The 24276-nt window shown below is 39.1% G+C and overlaps 1 protein-coding gene across 1 annotated transcript in view; it reads left to right on the top strand.

Moving 5' to 3' along the window:
• The window catches only part of Tbcd (tubulin folding cofactor D), a 278977-nt gene that overhangs the window by 17208 nt on the left and 237493 nt on the right, over window positions 1-24276 (top strand). The window contains exon 4 of the mRNA XM_068226641.1: window positions 16895-17093. Coding sequence (XP_068082742.1) covers window positions 16895-17093 — 199 coding nt within the window. The remainder of the gene's footprint in view (window positions 1-16894; window positions 17094-24276) is intronic.

Genomic DNA, 24276 nt, shown 5'->3' with positions numbered 1-24276 from the left:
TACAAGTAACTAATCTCATTTTGGTCCGTATTGAAGATACAATAAGTAAAAGTGTTTTACTTATTGTAGTACTTTTCGTTAAAAGTGAGGAAATGTACTGTTTTCCATTTTATCGAATATTTTATATGATAGCATTGGTTTTAATCACGACATTCATACTGACGTCATTGTATTGACCTGTGTTGATTGTTGACTTCAGTTGGGAAAACTATAATAACAGTCTTTCTGAGAATTCCATAGCGAAGCACGGGTACATCAGCTAGTTATTTGATACAAATTGCATTGCGCTTCACATAATCGCATGGGCGCTTGATGCAATATATTAATCTATGCACTTGCTAAGCAAAGGCATGATTGATTCGCACATGTGGAGCATGAATTCATACTATTTTCGGAAGGCTTATCAGAAACTGATCATCTCACTCACATACTTCCTCTGAGGGAATAGAGATGTATAATTTTTAGCCTTGTAGCCTCGTATAGCAACAGTCGGGCTTTGAAACAATAAGTGTTATAAATATATCATAGTACTGTATTGTGCAAGACATGTAGAATAAGCAGTTTTGACCAATTGTATCTCCTGATTTTTCCTGATTTTCATATCAAAATCTCCTGATTTTTGGTTTTGTAAAGTTGTCAGGTATGCTGTGGGCCCCCTGTTTGGATGTCGTGTTTGCTAATGGCTGCTCGACCCTTGGCCAGACAGTCGCAGGTAGTACTGTCTACTGTCACATACGATAGCAGGATGGTCCTGACCTGAAAAAACTCACATGAATAATTTTTCATTTCCCCTTGTCCAGCTCCTGCCAGGTCGGGGTGTTGATCCATTTCTCCACCGTTGCTTCTCCTTTCACCACACCTCTTCAGTAATTGTATTTCAGTCCAGTCTTCTTTTTCTTATACTGTGCTTGACTGAGTCCATCCATCTTGCTCTGGGCCTCCTTCTATCTTAGCCTCCAACACTTGTTTTGGTATCCTTCCCTCCTCTATCCTCATAACATGTCCAGACCATCTCAATGTATTCTTCTCCATCCTGTCGCTCAGTTTTTCTATCCCTATCTATTTTCTGACCTCAACATTCCTTACTCTGTCTCTCCTTATCTTCCCTACAATACTCCTCAGGAATTTCATCTCACTGGCCTGAATTTTACTCTCATTTCTTGCTGTCAAAGTCCAAGTCTCTGATGCATACATTAATATAGGGGTGTAGAACATTTTGTACATTACCTTTTTAGATTTCATAGTAACTCCTCTTTTCTGCACCAGGTTCCTTACATTCTGATAGAGCGTATTTCCCGCTTGTACCCTTCTGCTGATCTCCTTATCTAACCTTGCACCTTGCATTATTTCACTTCCCTGAAAAACTTACGTGAATCTTAACCCCTTAAGCAGGGATTTCGGTACACTCCGGCTCACTCCCAGGTGGGGAGTGATTTCCCTGATTAAAGAAAATATTTAATTAACTTGTTTAAAAACAACCTTGTACTAAAATGTTCTGTAGAAGGGCCCTAAGAGAAATATTTAGCCTACTTGAATATAGTGTATAATTGTTGAAAAATCCTATTATTTTAATATTTCAATACTTTGTGCAGGAACGTACTAAGTGCTTTTGCACAGTGATACCGAGCTTGTTTCTTCCTAATAGGAAAGCTCTGGTGTTCGTTTATACAGTAACTTATACCTAAATATTTTAAGCAGTTTACTAACAATCACTGCCTGGAAATACATCTTTTGTGCATGCAAATAGTAGATTTACAAAGTTTACATGTACTTAAAAGATTTAGAATGGAATAAATGATAATGCTCACAAAATTTTCTGTTATGTTGGTTAGCGCTTTTGAGGGATCAAGTTTATATACTGTTCATAGGTGACACACTCAGTCTATATTACACTACAGGTACTATTTACAATATTTACAGTCTTCACAGTGTTATGTCTTTTACAGCTGTTCATTATGATACACACGGAAGCTGATCATGTTACATACCCTGTCCTGGCTTTGCATAATTTGTATGATTCCATTCTGAAATGCAATAGTTTTCTTGGTATGTAAACTTCCCACCCTAGCCTCCCTTTCCATAATAAGAGGTTCTCATCAATTGACACTTCACTATCACATGTATAAACTTCCGAAAATGTTGCTGTCCGGTGGTTAATACTGGAATTTGTCCATTATTTGTCTCATTGTCAGGTAAATGTAAAAAGCTGTGGAGGAAAAGTCTCTTCTCTGTCATCAACTCATAGAAAATAGGTGTGGTCAACAAGCGATTGAGAGAAATATAATGTCCTAATTTAGGTTTCTGTACAATCTCCTGTGGCAGCAGTATGCCCATAAGAAGCTTTATTTTGTCCTTATTTGTCGCGACCCAGTCTTGATCTCGACTCTGCTTTATCTTACTAAACTGGGTTTTATGTGTGTTTTTCTGCTGGGCATAAAGATTTGTCTGTTCAGCTATATTCTGGCATATCTTGTTATCAAGAATAATTCAAATATTTCACTCAGTTTTGTTTTCCCTAAAATTCTCCCCTTACACCATGGTGGAATTTTGGATAAAGTAGGACCTTCTTTGTCTGTTTTCAGTCTAAGTTGACGAAGAACTTGCACTGGTTGGAATTTTATCAGTGTTATTGTCATCACTGTCACTGTCATGATCGGTACTTGAACTGGAATTGAGCACATGTTGTCTTTTTTGCTACTGCTGATCATTCACATCAGCTGGGCCCTGTATATTCGAGCCTACAGTACTTGTTCCAGGTAAATTTCCATCACTTACGAATTCCCCTTCGGCAGAACTTACTTCACTAAGATCACAATCCTTTTCACTAAATTTCAACATTTCATTTATCATGACCTGTAAATCATCCTCCTCTAACGGTGGGGGTGCGTAATTCCTTTGACATTTTAGAAGAAAAATGTAAGAAAAGAATTGAATAGAACCCTGGTCTCTGCAGTTTGGAAGGAAGTCATGAATTGTGCCTATATTACGGAACACATGGGCGTGATATAATGTTGTGTAACTCGTGGTAAACATACACTCCAGTCGTGAAGGAAGAACTCAAGCCTGAAGGTGATATATTTGGTCATAGTTCTAATGTGTCATCAGAGAGGTCTTTTTAGTACCATAATATCCAGAAATCCTTTCTACAGTAATATTATTCTATTCAAGTGATGATAAAGTGATGAGCTTAAGTTTCAGTGCGAGGCTATTAGGCTTTAGTTCATACTTGCTGGGACATAAATTGCTTTCTTCATGATGCAACTTGTTGACACATTAGTATTGGGAGAACATAGTTGAAAAAGTCACATCAGAGGGCAGACTCATCCAGAACACGCTGCTGAAAAAGTAATAAACCTCTGCAAGCAGGCAACTGAGAAGAGAAAAAATAGAATCGATGGGAAAAAATTTTAAAATTAGAATCGGCAGATATATCTACGTTCCCCGCTGAGCAAGTGACTTGTAGCCACAGATCTCGCCGCATCGCCCACTGAATGGGTTACTCCATAACTCATGGGGCCAGCAAAATTTTCTGATGTGGACAGTTTTCCAGTTTATGAAGGTTCTGCTAAAGGCAGGTATTTTATTTTACCACTTTTTTGTGTAATTGCACTTTTATGAGAGATTTCTGAAGGTGACTAAACTACAGTGACAAGAGTTTGCTAGATCAAATGGGCTATACCATAAATTAAGGCCTATGGCATGTTCATAATTTCTTGAATTGTACATTCAAAATTGTATGTACACTGCAAAAAAAAAAAAAAAAAAGATTCAGACCAAGTGAAACACACGCCACAAGAATGGGTTTCCAAAGAGTCACATCAGTACACTGTAAGCAGGCAACTGAGAAAAAAATTAGTTAGAATCAGCGGGGGAAATGTTTTAAAATTAGAAACTGCAGACATATCTGCGTTCCCTGCAGAGCAAGTGACTTGTAGCCGCGCACACTTTGGTGGCATTGCAGGCATGTATTTGCGCTTGCAAACGATCATGAAGGTGCCTGCGATAGATTGTCCCAAGCATCGCGCACCTTTTGTTACAATTCGACAATGGTTCTTGCAGGCTCTGGAGAACGCGTAAGTTCCTGCTTCATCATGTACCATATGTGTTCAATTGCTGAGAGATGCACTGACGTTGCTGGCTAGGACAGTTGTTGTACACCACGTAGAGCACGTTGCGTCGCAGCAGCTATATGTGGGTGTGGATTGTCTTGCTGAAAAAGCACATCTCCTTCCTGTCAAAGAAATGACAGTAGCACAGGGACAACAACCTGTGCAATGTAGCGGGCATGATTAGGTTACTCTGCAGAAACACCAGCTGTGACCACGACTTGTAACGGGTGGTCCCCATACAGTGAAGCCTGGGGTGAGACCTGGGTGTCTTGTGCGAATGCACTCTGGGCTATGCTGCTCACCAGATCTACGTGTACACACATACGTGCATCTATTATGTACAGAAAGAACCTACTCTCGTCACTGAAGACAACAGAGCGCCATTCCCCTCTCCAGCCAACTCTTTCATAACACTGGAGTACTGTAGCTGTGCTTGGCGGTGTTGTAGTGTCAGTGGTAGCCTGGTCAGAGGCACACATGATCCTAATCCTGCTGCAGGCAGATGGTTCCCAGTGGTTCTTGGTGACACAGCAGGTGCAACATGAGAACTGATTTTGTTCCTGGATGATGTTCGGTAGGCCACCACTTCTCTCACAATGCGTCAGTCTTGACGTGCGTCTGTATACACGGACGTTCGGAGCATGGTCTGCGGGTGTGGGAGTGTTCCATAGACCACTGCTGAAAATGACACACCACCGATACATTGTGCCCAATATGTGCAGCAGTCCGTTGATACCTCCATTCAGCTTCCCGCAGGCCCACAATTCGACCCCGTTCAAATGGCTGCACTTGTTCAACAGGTGCACATACTCATCGGTGGGGTAGGGTTGTATCCTGGAACGAATGTTGCAAACACTATTCACCTCTAACCTCAGCACAGTTACTGCTTGCAGAGTCAAAACAGAGTGCGCATGGACAGGCCTCCTGAGCGCCATCTGATCGCCGATGTCCGTGACAAATGAATTGCTAATACAACCACCCCTCAGTATGCACATATTATACTCTGGTGCCACTGAACACAGTCCTTGAGGTTGTTGATTGTTTTGTTCCTGGCAGTGTATGATAATAGTGAAACAGATGATCCTTTATCGGAACTGGTATTTTGGCAGTGGGATAGAATGTATCATCTTCACTTTCATCAGCGTGTGTCCTGCCTAGTGGCAGGGTCCATGTCGTGACTCTGCTGTCTCCATTTCATTTGGTTGTGGGCCATGTGAGATTGTAATGTATTAGCTCATTGGTGCTCAAGTCATCCTTTGTGTCTCTTGACAATTTCCAGAACATAGCCCTGTAAAGATTCAGTTGCAGATATCCGAAAGGTAGGTTAGAAATCCAACATGGCGCTGCTTAGATGAGGTCAGAATTCAGTACACAGGGCAGCTGGTGTAGTGAGTCCAACTTGTGGACTCCGTGAGTTAGCAAAGAGTGCAGTCAGTGTGTTAGTGACAGCCTGGGCTGAGGGGTCTGTCTGTTGGAGCTGAGGACTAGTTTCTGTGTGCCTGTCATCATGCGTGTGAGTGTCTTGGACCAACTGCTGGAAGACGATGTGACCTGCCCTGTGCAGTGTGGAGGACAACACTGGGTGCTGACATGGGACTGTGAGTGGAGTTCTACAGACTGAGTGGACGGCAGATACTATCCCGAGCTGTGAGACTGATGTGTGGATTGTGACACGCTAACGAGTGTGACTGAGTGACTGAATGAGTGTAGTGTAAGTGATCGAAGACTCTGTGTTTGTTTCATAGTAGATAAAACGTGTGAAACAAAGACCGAGAGCTTGTGAACCGTGTAAGTGTGTGTCCTGTGTACTTGTGTAAGTTGTGAGCTCGGCAATCGTGTGTGTGTAAATAAATCTTAGAATAGGATGCTACCAGGTTCTGTCTTACTTCTTTACCGTGCCAACATGTACCACTTTGCGGCTTAACCTAGTGCTTACGCCCCTAGACACCCCCTTTGCTTGTCATGCAAATGTGGTCTGTCCAGGCCAATAATCTTGTCACTTGTCAGACCGAACAAAAGCAGGTCAGTGGTCTTTTCTTTTCACTGTCACTTTGTTGGAGGGTCCAGGCCAATCTCTGTCAGTGTTTTGTGCAGACAAGAAATTGTACCGACCAGCAGCACATGGATTTACATGAACAGGTGGTAGCATTGTCTGAGTAAGCAACTTAGCCGCTAAGAGCAAAAGAGCATTGTTCTCCATGCCTGTTAAAGCTTGCTCTTATGTGGTACTAGATGAGACAGTGCTCTAGTTCTGCATCGCTTTGCCAGTGTCCTGCCTTTTTTCATAGTCAGCGAATATTTGACACTGTAGAGTGTAGTGGTACAGATTATGATGTGTTGGTCTTTAAATTTCAAATAGTCTTTCATTTAGTAATCATAGGTGACACATCTTCTATGCCCTCTATGTAGGCTGCAGTAATTCGTGCATTGCCTTCTTTTAATAATTTGTTTCATCTTTAAAATTAATTAAAATTTAAAACTCGGGCTTAGATGCCCAAGAGAGATTCAGTTTATTCTGCAGTCTAGGCCTAGAGTAAAATAACATCAAAATTGACAAACAGGCAGCCAGATCATGTCCAATTAAAATGGCTGCACATGGTAGCTCTGGCCTTTCGATTATTATTATTATGAAGAGGGCAGAAAAGAATAGATGCGATTAAAGAATGAAGTGGATAGAAAGTGCAAGGTAGCTAAGGAAGAATGGCTGAAGGAGAACTGCAAGGATGTTGAAGGTTGTATTGTCCTTGGAAAGGTAGATGCTGCATACAGGAAAATCAAGGAAACCTTTGGAGAAAGGAAATCTAGGTGTATGAATATTAAGAGCTCAGATGGAAAGCCACTTCTAGGGAAAGAAGACAAAGCAGAAAGATGGCAGGAACATATCCAACAGTTGTATTAAGGTAAGAATGTAGATGATTTGGTTATGGATCAAGAAGAGGCTGTGGATGCTGATGAAATGGGAGTCCCAATTTTGAGGCAGAGTTTGACAGAGCTGTGAGAGACCTAAATAGGAACAAGGCATCTGGAATTGATGACATTCCCTTGGAATTACTGACTACCGTGGGAGAAACCAGCATGGCAAGGTTATTCCATCTATTGTGTAAGATGTATGAGACAGGAGAAGTGCCATGACTTTTTTCAGCAGAATGTTGTTGTACCTATTCTCAAGAAAGCCGGTGCTGACAAGTGTGAAAACTACCGCACGATTAGTTTGGTATCTCATACCTCCAAAATTTTAACACATATTATTTACAGAAGAATGGAAAGAGAAGTTGCAGCTGAGTTGGGAGAAGTCAATATTGGCTTCAGAAGAAATGCGGGAACATGTGAAGCAATCCTGACTTTATGTCTGATCTTAGAGGATCGAATTAAGAAGGACAAGCCCACGTAAATGGCGTTCAAAGACTTAGAAAAGGCATTCGATAGTGTCCTGTGTACTTGTGTAAGTTGTGAGCTCGGCAATCGTGTGTGTGTAAATAAATCTTAGAATAGGTTGCTACCAGGTTCTGTCTTACTTCTTTACCGTGCCAACATGTACCACTTTGCGGCTTAACCTAGTGCTTACGCCCCTAGACACCCCCTTTGCTTGTCATGCAAATGTGGTCTGTCCAGGCCAATAATCTTGTCACTTGTCAGACCGAACAAAAGCAGGTCAGTGGTCTTTTCTTTTCACTGTCACTTTGTTGGAGGGTCCAGGCCAATCTCTGTCAGTGTTTTGTGCAGACAAGAAATTGTACCGACCAGCAGCACATGGATTTACATGAACAGGTGGTAGCATTGTCTGAGTAAGCAACTTAGCCGCTAAGAGCAAAAGAGCATTGTTCTCCATGCCTATTAAAGCTTGCTCTTATGTGGTACTAGATGAGACAGTGCTCTAGTTCTGCATCGCTTTGCCAGTGTCCTGCCTTTTTTCATAGTCAGCGAATATTTGACACTGTAGAGTGTAGTGGTACAGATTATGATGTGTTGGTCTTTAAATTTCAAATAGTCTTTCATTTAGTAATCATAGGTGACACATCTTCTATGCCCTCTATGTAGGCTGCAGTAATTCGTGCATTGCCTTCTTTTAATAATTTGTTTCATCTTTAAAATTAATTAAAATTTAAAACTCGGGCTTAGATGCCCAAGAGAGATTCAGTTTATTCTGCAGTCTAGGCCTAGAGTAAAATAACATCAAAATTGACAAACAGGCAGCCAGATCATGTCCAATTAAAATGGCTGCACATGGTAGCTCTGGCCTTTCGATTATTATTATTATGAAGAGGGCAGAAAAGAATAGATGCGATTAAAGAATGAAGTGGATAGAAAGTGCAAGGTAGCTAAGGAAGAATGGCTGAAGGAGAACTGCAAGGATGTTGAAGGTTGTATTGTCCTTGGAAAGGTAGATGCTGCATACAGGAAAATCAAGGAAACCTTTGGAGAAAGGAAATCTAGGTGTATGAATATTAAGAGCTCAGATGGAAAGCCACTTCTAGGGAAAGAAGACAAAGCAGAAAGATGGCAGGAACATATCCAACAGTTGTATTAAGGTAAGAATGTAGATGATTTGGTTATGGATCAAGAAGAGGCTGTGGATGCTGATAAAATGGGAGTCCCAATTTTGAGGCAGAGTTTGACAGAGCTGTGAGAGACCTAAATAGGAACAAGGCATCTGGAATTGATGACATTCCCTTGGAATTACTGACTACCGTGGGAGAAACCAGCATGGCAAGGTTATTCCATCTATTGTGTAAGATGTATGAGACAGGAGAAGTGCCATGACTTTTTTCAGCAGAATGTTGTTGTACCTATTCTCAAGAAAGCCGGTGCTGACAAGTGTGAAAACTACCGCACGATTAGTTTGGTATCTCATACCTCCAAAATTTTAACACATATTATTTACAGAAGAATGGAAAGAGAAGTTGCAGCTGAGTTGGGAGAAGTCAATATTGGCTTCAGAAGAAATGCGGGAACATGTGAAGCAATCCTGACTTTATGTCTGATCTTAGAGGATCGAATTAAGAAGGACAAGCCCACGTAAATGGCGTTCAAAGACTTAGAAAAGGCATTCGATAATGTTGATTGAACCAAGCTGTTTCAGATTCTGAAGGTGATTGGGATCAGATACCGAGAACGAAGAATTATCTACAATCTGTATAAAAATCAGTCGGCAGTGATTAGAATTGAGGGCTTTGAAGAAGAAGAAGCAGCAATCCAGAAAGGAGTGAGGCAAGGCTGCAGTCTGGCCCCCTTCCCCCTGCCATTTCACTTTTCACATCTAGCAGGCAGTAAAGGAAATCAAAGAATTTGGAAAGGGAATCACAATCCAGGGAGAGGAAATCAAAACCTTGAGATTTGCTGATGATATTGTTATTTTATCTGAGACTGCAGAAGATCTCGAGAAATTGCTGAATGGTATGGGTGAAGTCTTGGGTAAGGAGTACAAGATGAAAATAAGTCCAAAACAAAAATAATGGAGTGCAGTCGAACAAAGACAGGTGATGCAGGTAATATTAGATTAGGAAATGAAGTCTTAAAGGAAGTAGATGAATATTGTTACTTGGGTAGTAAAATAACTAATTATGGCAGATGTAAGAAGGACGTAAAATGCAGACTAGCTCAAGCAAGGAAGAGCTTTCTTAATAAAAGGAATTTGCTCACTTCATACATTGATATAAGAATTGGATGTTTCTGAAAACTTTCATCTGGATTATTTATTTAGCATATGGCTTATACAGACATAATCAGTAATATATATATATACATATTTACAGCTGAGAAACAAAGTAATTTGTGCTTCACAATTGAATATCAAGTTTTTAAATCCAACGTACAGCATCTGGAGATACCAGCAGGAAGTCATCTTCATCACCGTGGTAGGCTCGAATCTTACATTCCCTGACGATATGACGAATAGTCTGGTATGGAGCTCCACAGTCACAGTGTGGATTAGGTGGCTTTTTCCACTTATGGAGAGCGGCTCTGCACCGGCCATGTCCTGTTCTGATTCTATTCAGGGCAGTCCAGGTCTTGCGTGGTAGGTGGGATCCACTTGGAAGTCTGGGACCTGAGAAGAAGGTATGAAGGTGCACATCCGTTGCTGCTTCCCATCTACTTTTCCACTCATCAAGAGATTTAAAATCCTTAGCATCCATGTTAGCAGCATCACGCAGAGTTGGATTGTGTGATTTTAGTCTATTAAGATTCAGAAGTGGCAGGTCACTATTCACGGGTACACTAGGATTTCTTGAGATCTTGTGGAATTCCTTCATAAGGGCATTAGATCGTCATAGATCAGGTGGCATTATGCCAGTTAGCAGTGGAAGCCAATGAACTGGAGTAGATGTGATTGCACCAGATATGATGCACATTGTGGTATTGAGCTGGGTGTCAACAAGCCTTGTATGATGACAGTTCATCCAAACAGGTGCACAATACTCAGCACTTGAATACACCAAACCCAGGGCTGAAGATCGCAAAGTGGTTGCTGAATCTCCAGGTAGTTCCACATAGTTTATGAAGGATGTTATTTCGAGACTTCAACTTTTGTGCTAACTTCAGGAGGTGTTGTTTGAAGGATAGTGTACAGTCCAAGATGATACCAAGGTATTTTGGGTTCCAGTTATGACAAAGAATTCTCTCTCTGAAACTAACATTCAGTTTCACGTTCCCCAAACTATTATTTAAATGAAAGCAAGACACTTCTGTTTTACTTGTACTGGGTTGAAGTCTCCAGATTTTGAAGTAATTTTCCAGTAAAGACAGGTCTTTGGTCAGAATCTCTTCAGTCGTCTCCATTACCTGATCTTGTACAGCTAGAGCCAAGTCGTCGGCATAGCAGAATTTTCTGGATGAAGTGTCAGGAAGGTCAGAGAGATATAAGTTGAACAATAATGGTGAGAGAACTGATCCTTGGGGCAATCCGTTGTTTAGCTTCCTCTCCTTGCTTATCTTGCTTCCAGTGATTACTTGGAACTTGCGATCACTTAACATGTTGTTAATCAGTTGAGCCATTGTTCTGCATGGTATGATATGAAGAAATTTGTATATATGGGCTTCCCTCCATACAGTGTCAACATCAGCAGTAAGATCAACAAATGCTACAGATGTTTTCAGCTTCATTTGATATCCTGCCTCAATGAAGGATGTAAGAGACAATACTTGGTCACAGCAGCTACGTCCTGGTCTGAAGCCTGCCTGTTCAACTGGAATATGCTCTAGGATTGCGCTACTTATTCTGTTATATATCAACTTTTCAAAAAGTTTATAGCAGCAGCTAAGAAGGGCAATGGGTCGATAGCTTTCTACCTTGTTGCTGGGTTTGCCAGGTTTCAGAATAGAAATTATCTTTGCCTTCTTAAACTCTAATGGAAGTTGACCAGTCAGCAGGATGTCAGTAAAGAACTCTGCCAACCATTTCTTAGCATATCCTCCCAAATGAAACAGAAATTCTGGATGGATGCCACCGAAACCAGGTGACTTAAAAGGTTTGAGGTCCTTCAATCCCATGTCAATGTCCAAAACTGTAAAGGGATGTGTATATTCAGATGAGGGAGATGTTGTCTTTTTCAAGTCACGAAGCTGTCGTCTGATATGTTTGGTATGTTTCTTGTCGGGAGGCACTCATGATGTGGTAATGATGTGGGGAAGCAATTTGGTCAGGTGTTACTCCTGAAGGTTTTCTGCATACTGATCCACTTCCTCCCAATCTCTTCAGAAGGCTCCATGCTTCCGTGCTTGAGTGGGTAAAGTCCATACTTTCAACTGTGTCTGTCCATTTCTGCCTTCGAGATAAGTATAAGCTGGTCAAAAGTTCTGGAGTGTGGCATTGAATGGATGTGAAACATGGACGGTAAGTAGCTCAGAAAGAAAGAGAATGGACGCTTTTGAAATGTGGTATTACAGAAAAATTGTGAAGGTGAGATGGATAGATCGAATCACGAGTGAAGAGATACTGAGTCGAATTGTTGAGAGGAGATTGATTTGGCTAAATTTGAAGAGAAGAAGACATAGAATTATAGGACACATCTTAAGACACCCAGGACTTGTTCAGTTGGTTTTTGAAGGAAATGTAGGTGGTAAGAATGGTAGGGGTAGACCAAGGTATGAATATGACAAGCAATTGTAGGATGCAATAGTTACCTATAAATGAAAAGGTTAGCACAGGATAGGGTGGCATGGAGAGCTGCATCGAACCAGTCTATGGACTGACGACTCAAACAAAATTATTATTATTATTATTATTATTATTATTGGCAGTTGTAGAGTCAAGAAAATCAGGCGAGTTGGCTGTGCGGTAGGAGGCACGCAACTGTGAACTTGCATCCGGGAGATAGAGGATTTGAACCCCACTGTCGGCAGCCCTGAACATGGTTTAACATGGTTTTCCATGGTTTCCCATTTTCACACCAGGAAAATGCTTGGGCTCTACCTTAATTCGGCCACGGCCGCTTCCTTCCCACTCCTAGACCTTTCCTACTCCATCGTCGCTACAAGACCTATATGGGTCGGTGTGACGTAAAACAAATTGGGAAAAAAAAAAAGACTTAAGATATTTAAACCTCGTCACTCAAGGAAGGTCCTCATCTTCACCTAGGATTGTTCTAATTTCTTATAGTTCTGTTATCATATATTCACATTTCTTTTCATTGAGTTCCTGCTCATATTGCACCAATTGACCATTCCATTCTTGGGTTTTATCACTCATTAAGATACAGTAAACAGAATTGGTGGTTGAGTGGAGTTCTCCGGCAACAGCTTGGATGTAGCACTTTGGCACAGTGTAAAGCAGCTGCACCCAACTGACTAGATACTCCAGGATACCATGTCATTGCAGGTCTTGTGGCATTCGATCAAATGCTTTATCAAGGTAGCCTGTAGATAAGTGAGCTGAAGCAGTGTTCCTAAATTAGGAGTCTCTAGATTATATCAGTTGAAATGCAGTTTTTTGCAAATCTAGCTTGAGTTTTGGTCATTTTGATGATCTGTCAAATGTGTTTGTCCAGAATGATTTCAAAGATTAATTAATGACACAGTAATTTGAATGAGTTCATAATTAGTACACTGTGGTATTATTTTGTTGTTGTTAAGATTAGTATAGTGACGCTGCAGTGTTAACCAGCCTTTTGCATCCCATCTTTGAGAGCACCCAGCTCTGGGACTTTTGCTGACTTCATTTATTTCAAAGCAATCCTGCCTTTATTGACATTGATTTGTTTAGTAGGTCTTTTGATGGAACTAGCATTTAGGATTGGTGTGTGGGGGAATTCCTCAGTTGACATGTTTTTGAAGTACCCTTGCCATTGTTCCCTCACTTTCCTTCTGTATACCAGCAATTTATCCATTTTGTTGTTGATGCTGCAGAGAGGTTGGATATCTTCAATTTTGTTATTGTTTTGATTTGGGGAATCAGTAGATGTGTTCTGTGTTTCACGTGTTGAGTTTCTCATAATGTTCTGTGTATCAGGTGGCTTTTATTGCTGTCATGCTCTTCTTTGCCTCGCTGTGTACTTTTTTTGAAGACATTTTGATGAGATGATGTTCTGTCATCAAGGAACTCATAATTTAACTATTTGTTCTAGTGTACCACATCATTCCAAAGCCATATGTGACGCTCTCGAGGAAACCAAGATTTTACTGGATGAAGGTAAAATGTACTGCAGTGATAAATGCGGATTCTTTTTTCAGCGCCATTAGTTAGCCTGATCCTTGAATTACATGACAGTAGCATGAAGAATACTGTCAGTGCATTGGAAAGTCTCTAAAAAGCCCTTTGATACACATTATGCGTACTCAACAAATAATTGTGTAAAATCTGTCTAAACATTAAACTTACGACAGATGCTCAAGTTTTCAAGCTAGGCACTTTTGGTTTTCATGAAATTGATTCTTATATTGTGTACTATCAAACGACATAAACAAACAATAGCATTTTGCTACTTAAGATACTGTATTGTTTCCGGGTGAGTGTCATGTATATTTTTGTTTCTCTGTCATCATCCAACTTCATTGTTCTAAGAATGACACAAACAGCTTCAGGAACAGCCTCTTTTCACTTTTATCCAGCCTTTTTCGACTATATTAATGAGTGGCAGTGTTATTCATGCTGCAGTGTCAGACTCGTTTTTGAAATACCATAATTTGTTTCTTGCTGCTCCTGTTCATGCTATATGTTTAACATGTGTCATATTGAATGGGAGCTTTCTTGTGCTGAAGGGTGGATGGATAGAATAACTAGTGGGTCTCACTCTCAGCAGCCATGAATATTCCCCATTTTTCCATTGTCACATCAGTCAAATGCTGGGGCTGTACAGAGCATGGGTTTGATGCCAGGGCGTGTACGGTCCATGCTTAGGAAATGTCGGAGAGAGGGTAGTGCAATAAGTTCTTATAGTTTTGAACTTATGTTCATTCAAAAGAAACGAACAAATCATATCACCTTGTCATAGATGAACAGCTGAATTTACAGAGTCCAGGTTGGGAAATTAGGACGCCATCCCTACGGTATCGGCATTGAGTATGTCCCGTGATGGCGAGCTCCTTCCTCTCACCATTGAACACCTCTCTGCACCATGGAACCGCGTAATCCCTCGGTGGTCGACGATTCTGAAAGTTCTGGTAGAGGCTCGAACCAAGGAGTCTGACGGCAGGTGAAGTGCAGCGTGGAATGTATAGTTAATAATGAATTCCACTTAATTCCCAAGAAAGGAGTAAAGAAGTGTCTAACATCAAATAGAATGTCAATGAAATCTGAATGACTTCCTTACAGCACTGCACTGGAGATAATTGCGTAACACTGTTCATACAAGTAACGAGTTCCACTGTTCGTAAACTTTAGCACACACAAATAAGTTTCAAGTGATCCTTTTATCGAAGGGATTAAATCAGTTTTACAATCTACGACGAAAGGTAAATTAACATTGTTCACAATTGAAATAATAACTGTCTGATTCATTCGTTGGAAAAAAAAGAAATTGATGGACTAATGTGAATAACACATTTTGTAACCTTCTCTATCACTTTAAAACTTTTTTTCTAAGCAGAGTCTAATGAAAATCAAATAATGTCATTGAGACGTCGTTTTATAGAACACTTGAAAGTATGACAAGTGTCATAATGAAGTACAGTCCCATTAACATACTACTGCACTGTTCGTAAAATAAGAACGATCGCTAAGACAAAATCGAATGAAAGAAACTAAAGTCCTTTCTCAATACACCGTCTTTCGAAGTTTCCTAAAGCATAGTCTTTCAAAGCACAATCTCATAAAATTAACACAGTTCTTTCATTGAGAATAGTCATTCGAAATTAATACAGTTTTTTCATTCAGAATAGTAATTCAAAATTAACACAGTTCTTTCATTTAGAATATTCTTTAGAAGTACGAAAAGAAATTAAGTTTCCACACGGAAACACAGCCATAAAGAGCACAGTTCCTACGGAAATAAAGTTTTTCACTGAGCACAGTCATGAAGTTAAGGCGAAGAGGCGAAGTTTCAACACTGGGGCACAATCAGTTCGTATATGATAGGGCACGGTTTTGCAGAAAATAAAGCACAGTTTTGTAAGTGCACATTTGGAGTGTTATTCAAATGAAATAATTTTAAGGCACAGTCTTTAAGAGAACAACTAAGTTTTCGTACGAAGCACAATCTGTCAGAAAAAGAACTAAGTTCTCACGAGTCACTACGCGAATATTTGTTCGTAGAATGAGCGTTACTTTTATGAGATAAATTCTATTGCACTCGCGTTACAGTTAAATGTTAGTCAATCATTATAAATGACTTGTAATATTTTAAACACCTCTTCTCACACTTGAAATTTAGAATTTGAGGTTCACACCTCGGACTTAGAAAATTTACTGAGCATTCATACTTTACGGGTTGAACATCGGCGTTTCGCCGGGCAGAGTAATGATGTAGAATCAAAGTCCCATAGCTGGGACGACACGAAGATACTGATTTACTACCGACCTCGTGGCATTCTTTTATATGTGGAGCTCGGACCACGGACTTCAAAATTCATATAAGTCTAACTTCTAATTACTTGGCTGTCTTGCTGCCGATCTTCTTGAAACTTGGTACATCACCATATTTAATGCTGGGCTACATGATGGCGTAGTCAGAAATTTGATTTCATGTTTCATTCAAGAGATAGTGACATAGAACGTATAGAAGGTTCTATTGTGACATAATTTGTCCTTGGCAAGCTCAGAGCAGCGATCAGCCGCATGACTCACCGTCATATCCGTTGCCTGTGCATACAGTGGTAGTTTCATATCACCTAGACGGGTGTTAGCTTGCGTGTCCCAGAAATACTTTGGGCGGAGAATGTCGGCATGGCATTCCCGTTCATTATGCACATAATTAAGCTAATGTTCCAACAACTAAAAATTTATGATTTGCACAGTTACTAATGCTAGTTTTCTACATATCTGATAGTCAGATGATTTGACTACAAATCACGGAGAAGTGTGTCTGTAGTATGTAGTTTTGAGTTCGAAAGTCGTAAATAGGGGCGCGCAACTGTGAGCTTGCATTCGGGAGATAGTGGATTAGAGCCTCACTGTCGGCAGCTCTGAAGACGGTTTCCATTATTTCCCATTTTTACACCAGGCAAATGCTGGGGCTGTACCTTAATTAAGGCCACGGCCACTTCCTTCCCACTCCTAGCCCTTTCCTATCCCATTATTGCCATAAGACCTATCTGTTGTGTGATGTAAAGCCAGTTTTATATATATATATATAAAAAAGAAAGTCTTAAATACTATGAGAATGTAACGTTTGATATAATTTTGTATCTTGCAGTGTATTGGGTCTCCTGAGGAGGAAGTGTTTGCACAATGTGGTGCTCTGGCAGCCATCGCATGTATCCTCAAACATGGAAAGAGGGAAGATCTCCTTCCTCATGCTCCTACACTTCTCAGATGGATTTTAGCGAGCAAATATCGTGAAAGTCAGAATGCACTTGTCAGGAAATATGGTGTCAAAGTGGTTCAGCGAATTGGTAAGAACTTAACAATCTGAAGGAGTTGTATACTTCATACTGATGGTGTCGTTCTAATACTTCACAAGTCAGTCACACCATATTTTATAGGAGAGGGGAAACTCTCATTTTACTTGCAATTATGTGGCTATTTTTATTATTCAGTAGAACATTTTCACAATACACTAGGATATCTTTCTTCATTATGGAGTAAAACCCATTTTGTACTTTCTCACATGTATCTCTTGTGCACTTTTCTCATTTATGTGAAGAAAATCTTGCAAAAACATGAAATTTATTTAAGATAAATGTGAAACTATGAAATTATTATTATTATTATTATTATTATTATTATTATTATTATTATTATTATTATTATTATTATTATTAATTTATTAACTTTATTGGCCACATTCGACCACTTGAGTCTTTCATGTACACTTTTTCTTTGAAAGTTGTACTGTTTGATTTTTCTTATCTGCCCAGTACTTCTTCATTCATTCTGATTGCAGTGTTCTTAATTCGTCTGAAATCTTTACAGGCCTTCTGTGCATCATTTCAGTTGAAAATGTGTGATTCTTAAGAAGGGTGGTAATTTTATTCTTGTTCTCTGCATCTGTAATTTTTAATTTTTTTATTGAATTTAAATGAACACATTAAGGGGTAAGTATTCTACTTATATTGATAAAAAAAATAAAACGCTTCTTACTAGTTAAAAAAAACGCTATTTGTTTGGGGCATCGACGTAGAAAGATCTTTTGCCCCTACTTGCACCATATGTGAGGAACCTGCGTGTATTTTGTAAATGGCGCAAGTGTAAAGTTTGAATGTGAGGAAAGGAACGTTATGGACGACACAAACACCCAGTCCCCAGGCCAGGGATATTAATCATTTACAATTTAAAACTCCTGACCCGGCCGGGAATCGAACCGGGGCCACCGGGTGACAGGCGGACGTGTTGCCTCCTACACTGTGGGCCTGGACTACTAGTTAGTTAATCATCATCATTATTAATGTCCCACTCCAGTCGTCTGGGTGTGGTTTAGTTTGTTAATATTGACTGTAATTACAATATTCTATTCTACCTTCCTAGTGTATTCAGGTATTAGCTCTTTAATGTGAATTATATATGATACAAGTAGCTTTTCAGTATTTTCTGGCAAAAGGTTGAATCTTCTGTCTGTAAATACTTGTATTGTTTTGTACAATAAAAAAAGAAAAGATTGCTCCACATCATGTGATGTAATGAGAGCATATTTGTATCACGCTATATTTAGTAGCTTAATATTTGCTGGATATTTCACTGCTCTTATCTTCAAGCAACTTAGTTATTTGAAGGATAATGCTGTATGTTGGATTGTTTTCCAGCAGTAAAGGCAATTTTGCAGAAGCTGCTTTTTCAGGTGCCCTTGGAACTTGAGCCAGTCCTTCCGTCAGGCCTTCTACATAGTGGACTGAAGTCAGCAGTGGAAATTTCTTTGTTTCTTACGTCTCAATTATAATAATGTAGGTACTCTGGCAAAATGTACCTGTATGCATGCTAGGTCTCCTTTCAATTTTTTACTGCGAAATTCCTTCTGTGCAAGTCGCACACAATTGCTTGACTGAGAGTCAAAACTATAAATCAAAAATCAAAACAAATATAACAAATTATTCATTAAAATATTGCAAGTTTCCATTATTTAGTTCTCTATCAATGTAGGAAAAGTGACAATAAAGAAATTTTTTATTGTTAATGGAATATTAATGGAGAGAAAATGTTTAAATCTTACAAAATATGAAGCAATGTGGAGATTTTCGTGAAATATGAAAATTTTTGTAAAACAATATGAAATATGAATTCTTTTTGGTGTGCATTGGCATCTAAACTTTGCCATTCATAAATTACTTTCCACTAGCAGCCATAATTTAGAATGTGAGATGAAATGAATTATGTGGTATGTGATAGTAGGAATGGAGTGAGCTTCTTTGGCTCAGGCAACAACGCACCTGCGTCTTATTACTGGGTTTCGTGGTTCAAATCCTGGTCAGTTAAAGTGAGATTTGTGCTGGACAAAGCAGAGGCAAGACAGTAGTCGGCACAGTTCCTATCCTTGCTTCTAGATGGGGGCTTCATTCATTCCATTCCTGACCTGGTCGAAAAAACATACTGGTCAAGGCTCTTCATAATATGTCTGGGCAAATCAAACATCAAAATATTATCTCTGATCCATTTCCAATCATTCATGGATTGAAACAAGGATGTGTGCTTACTCCAACACTGTTCGCTCTTTAACTAGTTGCCATGCTATATGGAACATCTACAGATACCAACGTGTAAAGGTCAGATATTGCTTCCAGTAACTGTTGTAAGAACTGCTTCTGCTATAGACAGCACTTTTTTAAGGGCTACCTAACATGCAAACATAGTAGAATATGTTGAATGTGACCTGTGATCATAATTATTATTGGTGTTCATTATCGCGTGTTTCATGGGATTAAGAGGAATTTATGAAAATATTTTGTCGACATCGGATTATAACTTCTGAATTCAAAACACGGCGCTGCCCGTTAACCACCATGGCTACGGAGAAGTCTGTTGTTCTTGTTGTTGTTGTCTTTATACTGTAACATGACTCTGTCAATCTAGTTTCTGATAAAAAGTCCGCCTGGTGGCCATGATTGTTGAGGAGTTGAAGTCTTTACGGTTGGCAACGTGGTCTAGAAGTGGCCTCTTCCTTTCAAATGCTGTATCAGCTTCGACAGTTATTGTCTACATATGCAAATTTCATTCACCTTCAAATGCTTCAAATTTACGGAATGTCTTCAAAGAGGCTATGTCTGAAGATATCCTTAAATCATACACACCCAAAATAGCTTACCAATTAGCTATGCAAGACATTTCCACTACACTAAAATTACATGTTTTTTTTGTTTCGTTTTTCGATTTACCTAAGATTGAGGATCCCCCTGAAAATGAAGAGGAAACTCGGGAGGGAGTCTAAGTTGGTGAACTTACACAGATGAGGGCTATAGCTAATGAAGAATAACGGGTTATTATTGACGAAATTCTTCAGTTACTCCTGAATAATGATGCATCTACAAGTGACTGCAAGGCATACTTTTTGGATGGACCAGGCGGTATTGGAAAGACTTTTGTGTATCGGTGTTTAATCCACAGTTGGATTAATTTAGGAATACAAGTCATTTCTGTAGCATGGACTGGAATTGCTGCTATGTTGCTTCCTCATGGTCGTACAGTTCACAGCAGATTTAAATTACCTCTAAATTTACATGAACATATCTGTATCAGGTTTGAATGTGAACAGCAAAGAGGCTGATATTATTCATTCTGCTAAGCTCATCATTTAGGATGAAGCACCCATGGCAAACAAACATTCTTTAATGTGTATAGACCGGTTACTGAAAGATATCAAGGGTAATGAAGTACCTGTTGGTGGAAAAATTATCATACTAGGAGGAAATTTTTGACAAGTATTACCTGTTCCTCATGCATCAAGAGCTGCTATAGTACAAAATTCAATTAGGTTTTCACCTCTGTGGCCACTTTTCAAATTTTTTTAAACTTCACAAGAATATGCGAGCTAAGGCGGATGATTGTGAATTTGCAGACTTCCTCTGGAAAATTGGTAATGGTGAATACCCTTCTAATGATGAGAACTTTATTCACTTGCCTTCTTCGATAATCACTGAAATTTATGGCAAAAATTTATTTTCATCCTCTCATGACACCTTCAATCTCTCCACAACTGCAATTCTTGCACCGAAAAATGAACATTGCCATGAAATTAATAGGGTAGTTTCAGATCTACTTCCAGGAACTTCATGATCTTACACGAGTGTGAATACATTGGTAACTGAAGAAGAAAGTGAAATTTTGCAGTTTCCCATTGAATTTTTGAACAGCCTTGAGATGAGTCGTCTACCTCCTCATGTGCTGAATTTGAAAGAATGTGCTGTTATAATGCTCCTGAGGAATTTCAATGCAACTAAGGGATTACCATACTGAACGGGACGGGGCTAATAGTTAGAAAAATGTATGATGATATCATAGATTTAGAAGTTCTAACTGGTGTAAACAGTGGGGAGCGAATACTACTACTTCACATAGATTTGTCACCATCTGACACTACAATGCCCTTATCTTTTAAACAATGGCAATTTCCTCTTACATTAGCGTTTTGTATTATGATCAACAAAGCTCAGGGTCAAATGCTTCATTGAGTTGGAATCTATTTGCCTGATCCTATTTTTAGCTACGGACAATTGTATTTTGCTTTATCCCGAGCGAAAACATTTAAAGATGTGTAAATAGAAATTAAACCTAAGGGTTGACGCACAGCGAACATTGTCTGGAAGGAAGTGTTCTGAAATAAATGTTATAAACTATTACATAATGTCGTTATTTTTTAATTCTAATAATCCAAAATAATGCTGCGGAGCAGCACGGGTGCCCTGGTAGTGATGAATGTGTGGCTGATTAAACTTCATACATAGAACGGAAGTACTCTTTTTGTGGGGTAAAATGCTCCACTTTAAAAACTAATGCTCTTTCCAACGGCTTTCAGCGAGTGGTGTCAAGTTACCCACCATAGCGTATCACATTGCACCGAAGTATTTCAATCAGGGTACGGAAAATAAGAAACAGAGCCCATAACAACAGCATTTACCAAATTAAAAAAGTATAATATAAGAATGATTCTGATAATGATACTTCATATAGAAAATAATTAATGAACTATCACAATAAGAGTCATTGAAACCTAATATTGTATTACCACTTTACGGACCCTTGATCACCAAAGACAGTCAAGTTCTGGAACAGAAAAATATCCCCTCTTTGAAACCATTTTTGGCAGTTTTATTCCACCAATAATATCATCCCATTCATAGAAAATCTTGTCTTTTCAGGATGGTCATTTCCAAGATTTCCAAGAACGAGACATTGCACTAATTGTTGCTCCCTTATCAATACAGTAAATTATAATTCCTGGATATAACTCATTATCATAAAAAAAGACCACGTGGACACCAACAGCTCGTTCAAATTCCATGTAATTCAGATGGTCTGCTTCCCCTTCGAGTTTCTCTTCAGCTTCATGCAAAACTTGTGCCTGAAACTCAGCCATTCCTAAGTCTGAGGAGCTGGAGTGCAGTGACATTTTATCAGTTGACTTTTCATCACTACTTGTAATGACTGTTTTTGTCTTCATTTTAGACAGTGGTCTTAAAGAAGAAGCTGCACTTTCCTGGGTGTTACCATTTACAGCTGCAAACTTATCAATGATATCTTCATGAGGAATGCTCTTTCCATCTGGAACATCAAGTCATTTTCTCCGTTTCTTAGCAACCTTTCGATCGGTACTCTCTCCCCTTTTTACCTGAAGGTGTTCAAGAAATGATGCATCCCCAGCTTCCCGAAAACCTCCAGGAGAAGGGATTCTTTCCAACACCTCAGATGCATTAAAAGTATATATCCCACACTTACGAAATCCAGACTTCAAAGTTTCAGTCGCTTTGCTGGAAATGGCTTCCATCAGCACTTTCAAAAGTCTTCGGAAAGTATCCTTTGGAAGGACTGATTGTTGTAAACCTTCTGATGTCTCTTTCCAGTTTAATAGTCTCCTCCATGCTACCTTCAGAGGATGGAAGAAGGCTACATCAAGAGGTTGTATCATATCCGTGCTATTGGGAGGTAGGCACACAAAATAAATATTCTCTTCACGGCATCGTTGCAAAACTCTGAGAGAAATATGAGAGTTTAAGTTGTCTCTGATAAGCACTTTTTTACCACTCTGTTTCTTTAGTTTAGGTGGCACTAAAGAAAATAACCAATCCTCAAATGTAGCTGAATCCTGAGGTGGTATGATTGTAACGACAGAGTTTTTGGACCATTTTCTGTCCATGTTGACCACATATGTTGAGACCTATAGACTACATACGTCGGAATGAGTTCTCCAGCAGCATTACCACACATCATGATGGAAGTAGAACTCTTTGAAGAGTTACAAATATTCTCAGGATAATTTGCCCCACGATGCACAATGACCCGGATTGTCCATTAAGTTTGTTTCATCATAATTGTACAGATTTTCCATTGGAACATCATCTACAACTGGTTAAAAATTCTCAAAATAATTAACAATTGTATCTCTGTCCAATGTTGCTCTTTTTCTTTTAATATTTGCTGCGAATCTAAGATTTGACTGTGGGTTTCTCTTCAAGAAACCTTTCATCCAGTCGTTCCCTGGCATGTTTCCTTTGAACTTTTTTACCTTCATTCCAGTACGCTCAAGGCAGTTCTGGATAATAAATCTCCACATAGGCTGCAAATGAGTCTTCGTCTGCTTTTGTAAATGTCATAGAAAGAAAGAGATCCACCTTATCAATACTAAATTTAATAATGTTTTTTAAACACTTTGTTAGACAAATTAAACACCATAGACCCACATATACAGTTTACAAAAGAATCAGAAAACAACTGCAAACTGAACTATCTCGATTTGACCATTACTAGACAAGACAATCATTTATCTTTCAAAATTTATCGCAAGCCCACCCATACAATAAATACAATAGCAACAGATTCCATTCATCCTAGCTCCCATAAAAATGCAGCATATTACAGTATGGTTTATAGAGCCTTTAACATACCGCTTTCAAAAACAGATTTTAATGAAGAGATACATTTAATCCAAGAAATGGCAAGAAAAAATGGATACAAGAAAGATACAGTCAATTCAATCATCCATAAATTCAAATCAAAACCCAAAACTAAATTATCAAAAATGGACAAACCTAAGAAAAACTACGCAACCTTTACATTTAATAACACGCACATATACTCGTTAACCAACATTTTCAAAAAACATAACCTTGAAATAGCCTACAGGACTACACATAACAGCAACATCATCATACATAACACAAAAACTATAAACAATAACAACAAATACCTTCGTTCTGGAGTTTACCGTATCCGATGCAATAACTGCCTAACAAGCTACATAGGACATACAGGCAGAAACTTTACTATCAGATACAACGAACACGTCAATGCCATAAAACACAACCATTTTTCGGCAATAGGACAGCACATGGTCGATTACAAACATAACTTTACTAATATAAATAATGATATGATAATATTAAGCACAAACCCCAAAGGACCCTTACTCAATATTACTGAAGAACTATATATAAC

This window comes from Anabrus simplex, chromosome 3 (genome assembly GCF_040414725.1).
Source record: "Anabrus simplex isolate iqAnaSimp1 chromosome 3, ASM4041472v1, whole genome shotgun sequence".
NCBI classification, from domain to species: Eukaryota; Metazoa; Arthropoda; class Insecta; order Orthoptera; family Tettigoniidae; genus Anabrus; species Anabrus simplex.
This window is presented reverse-complemented; position numbering and strand designations above follow the sequence as displayed.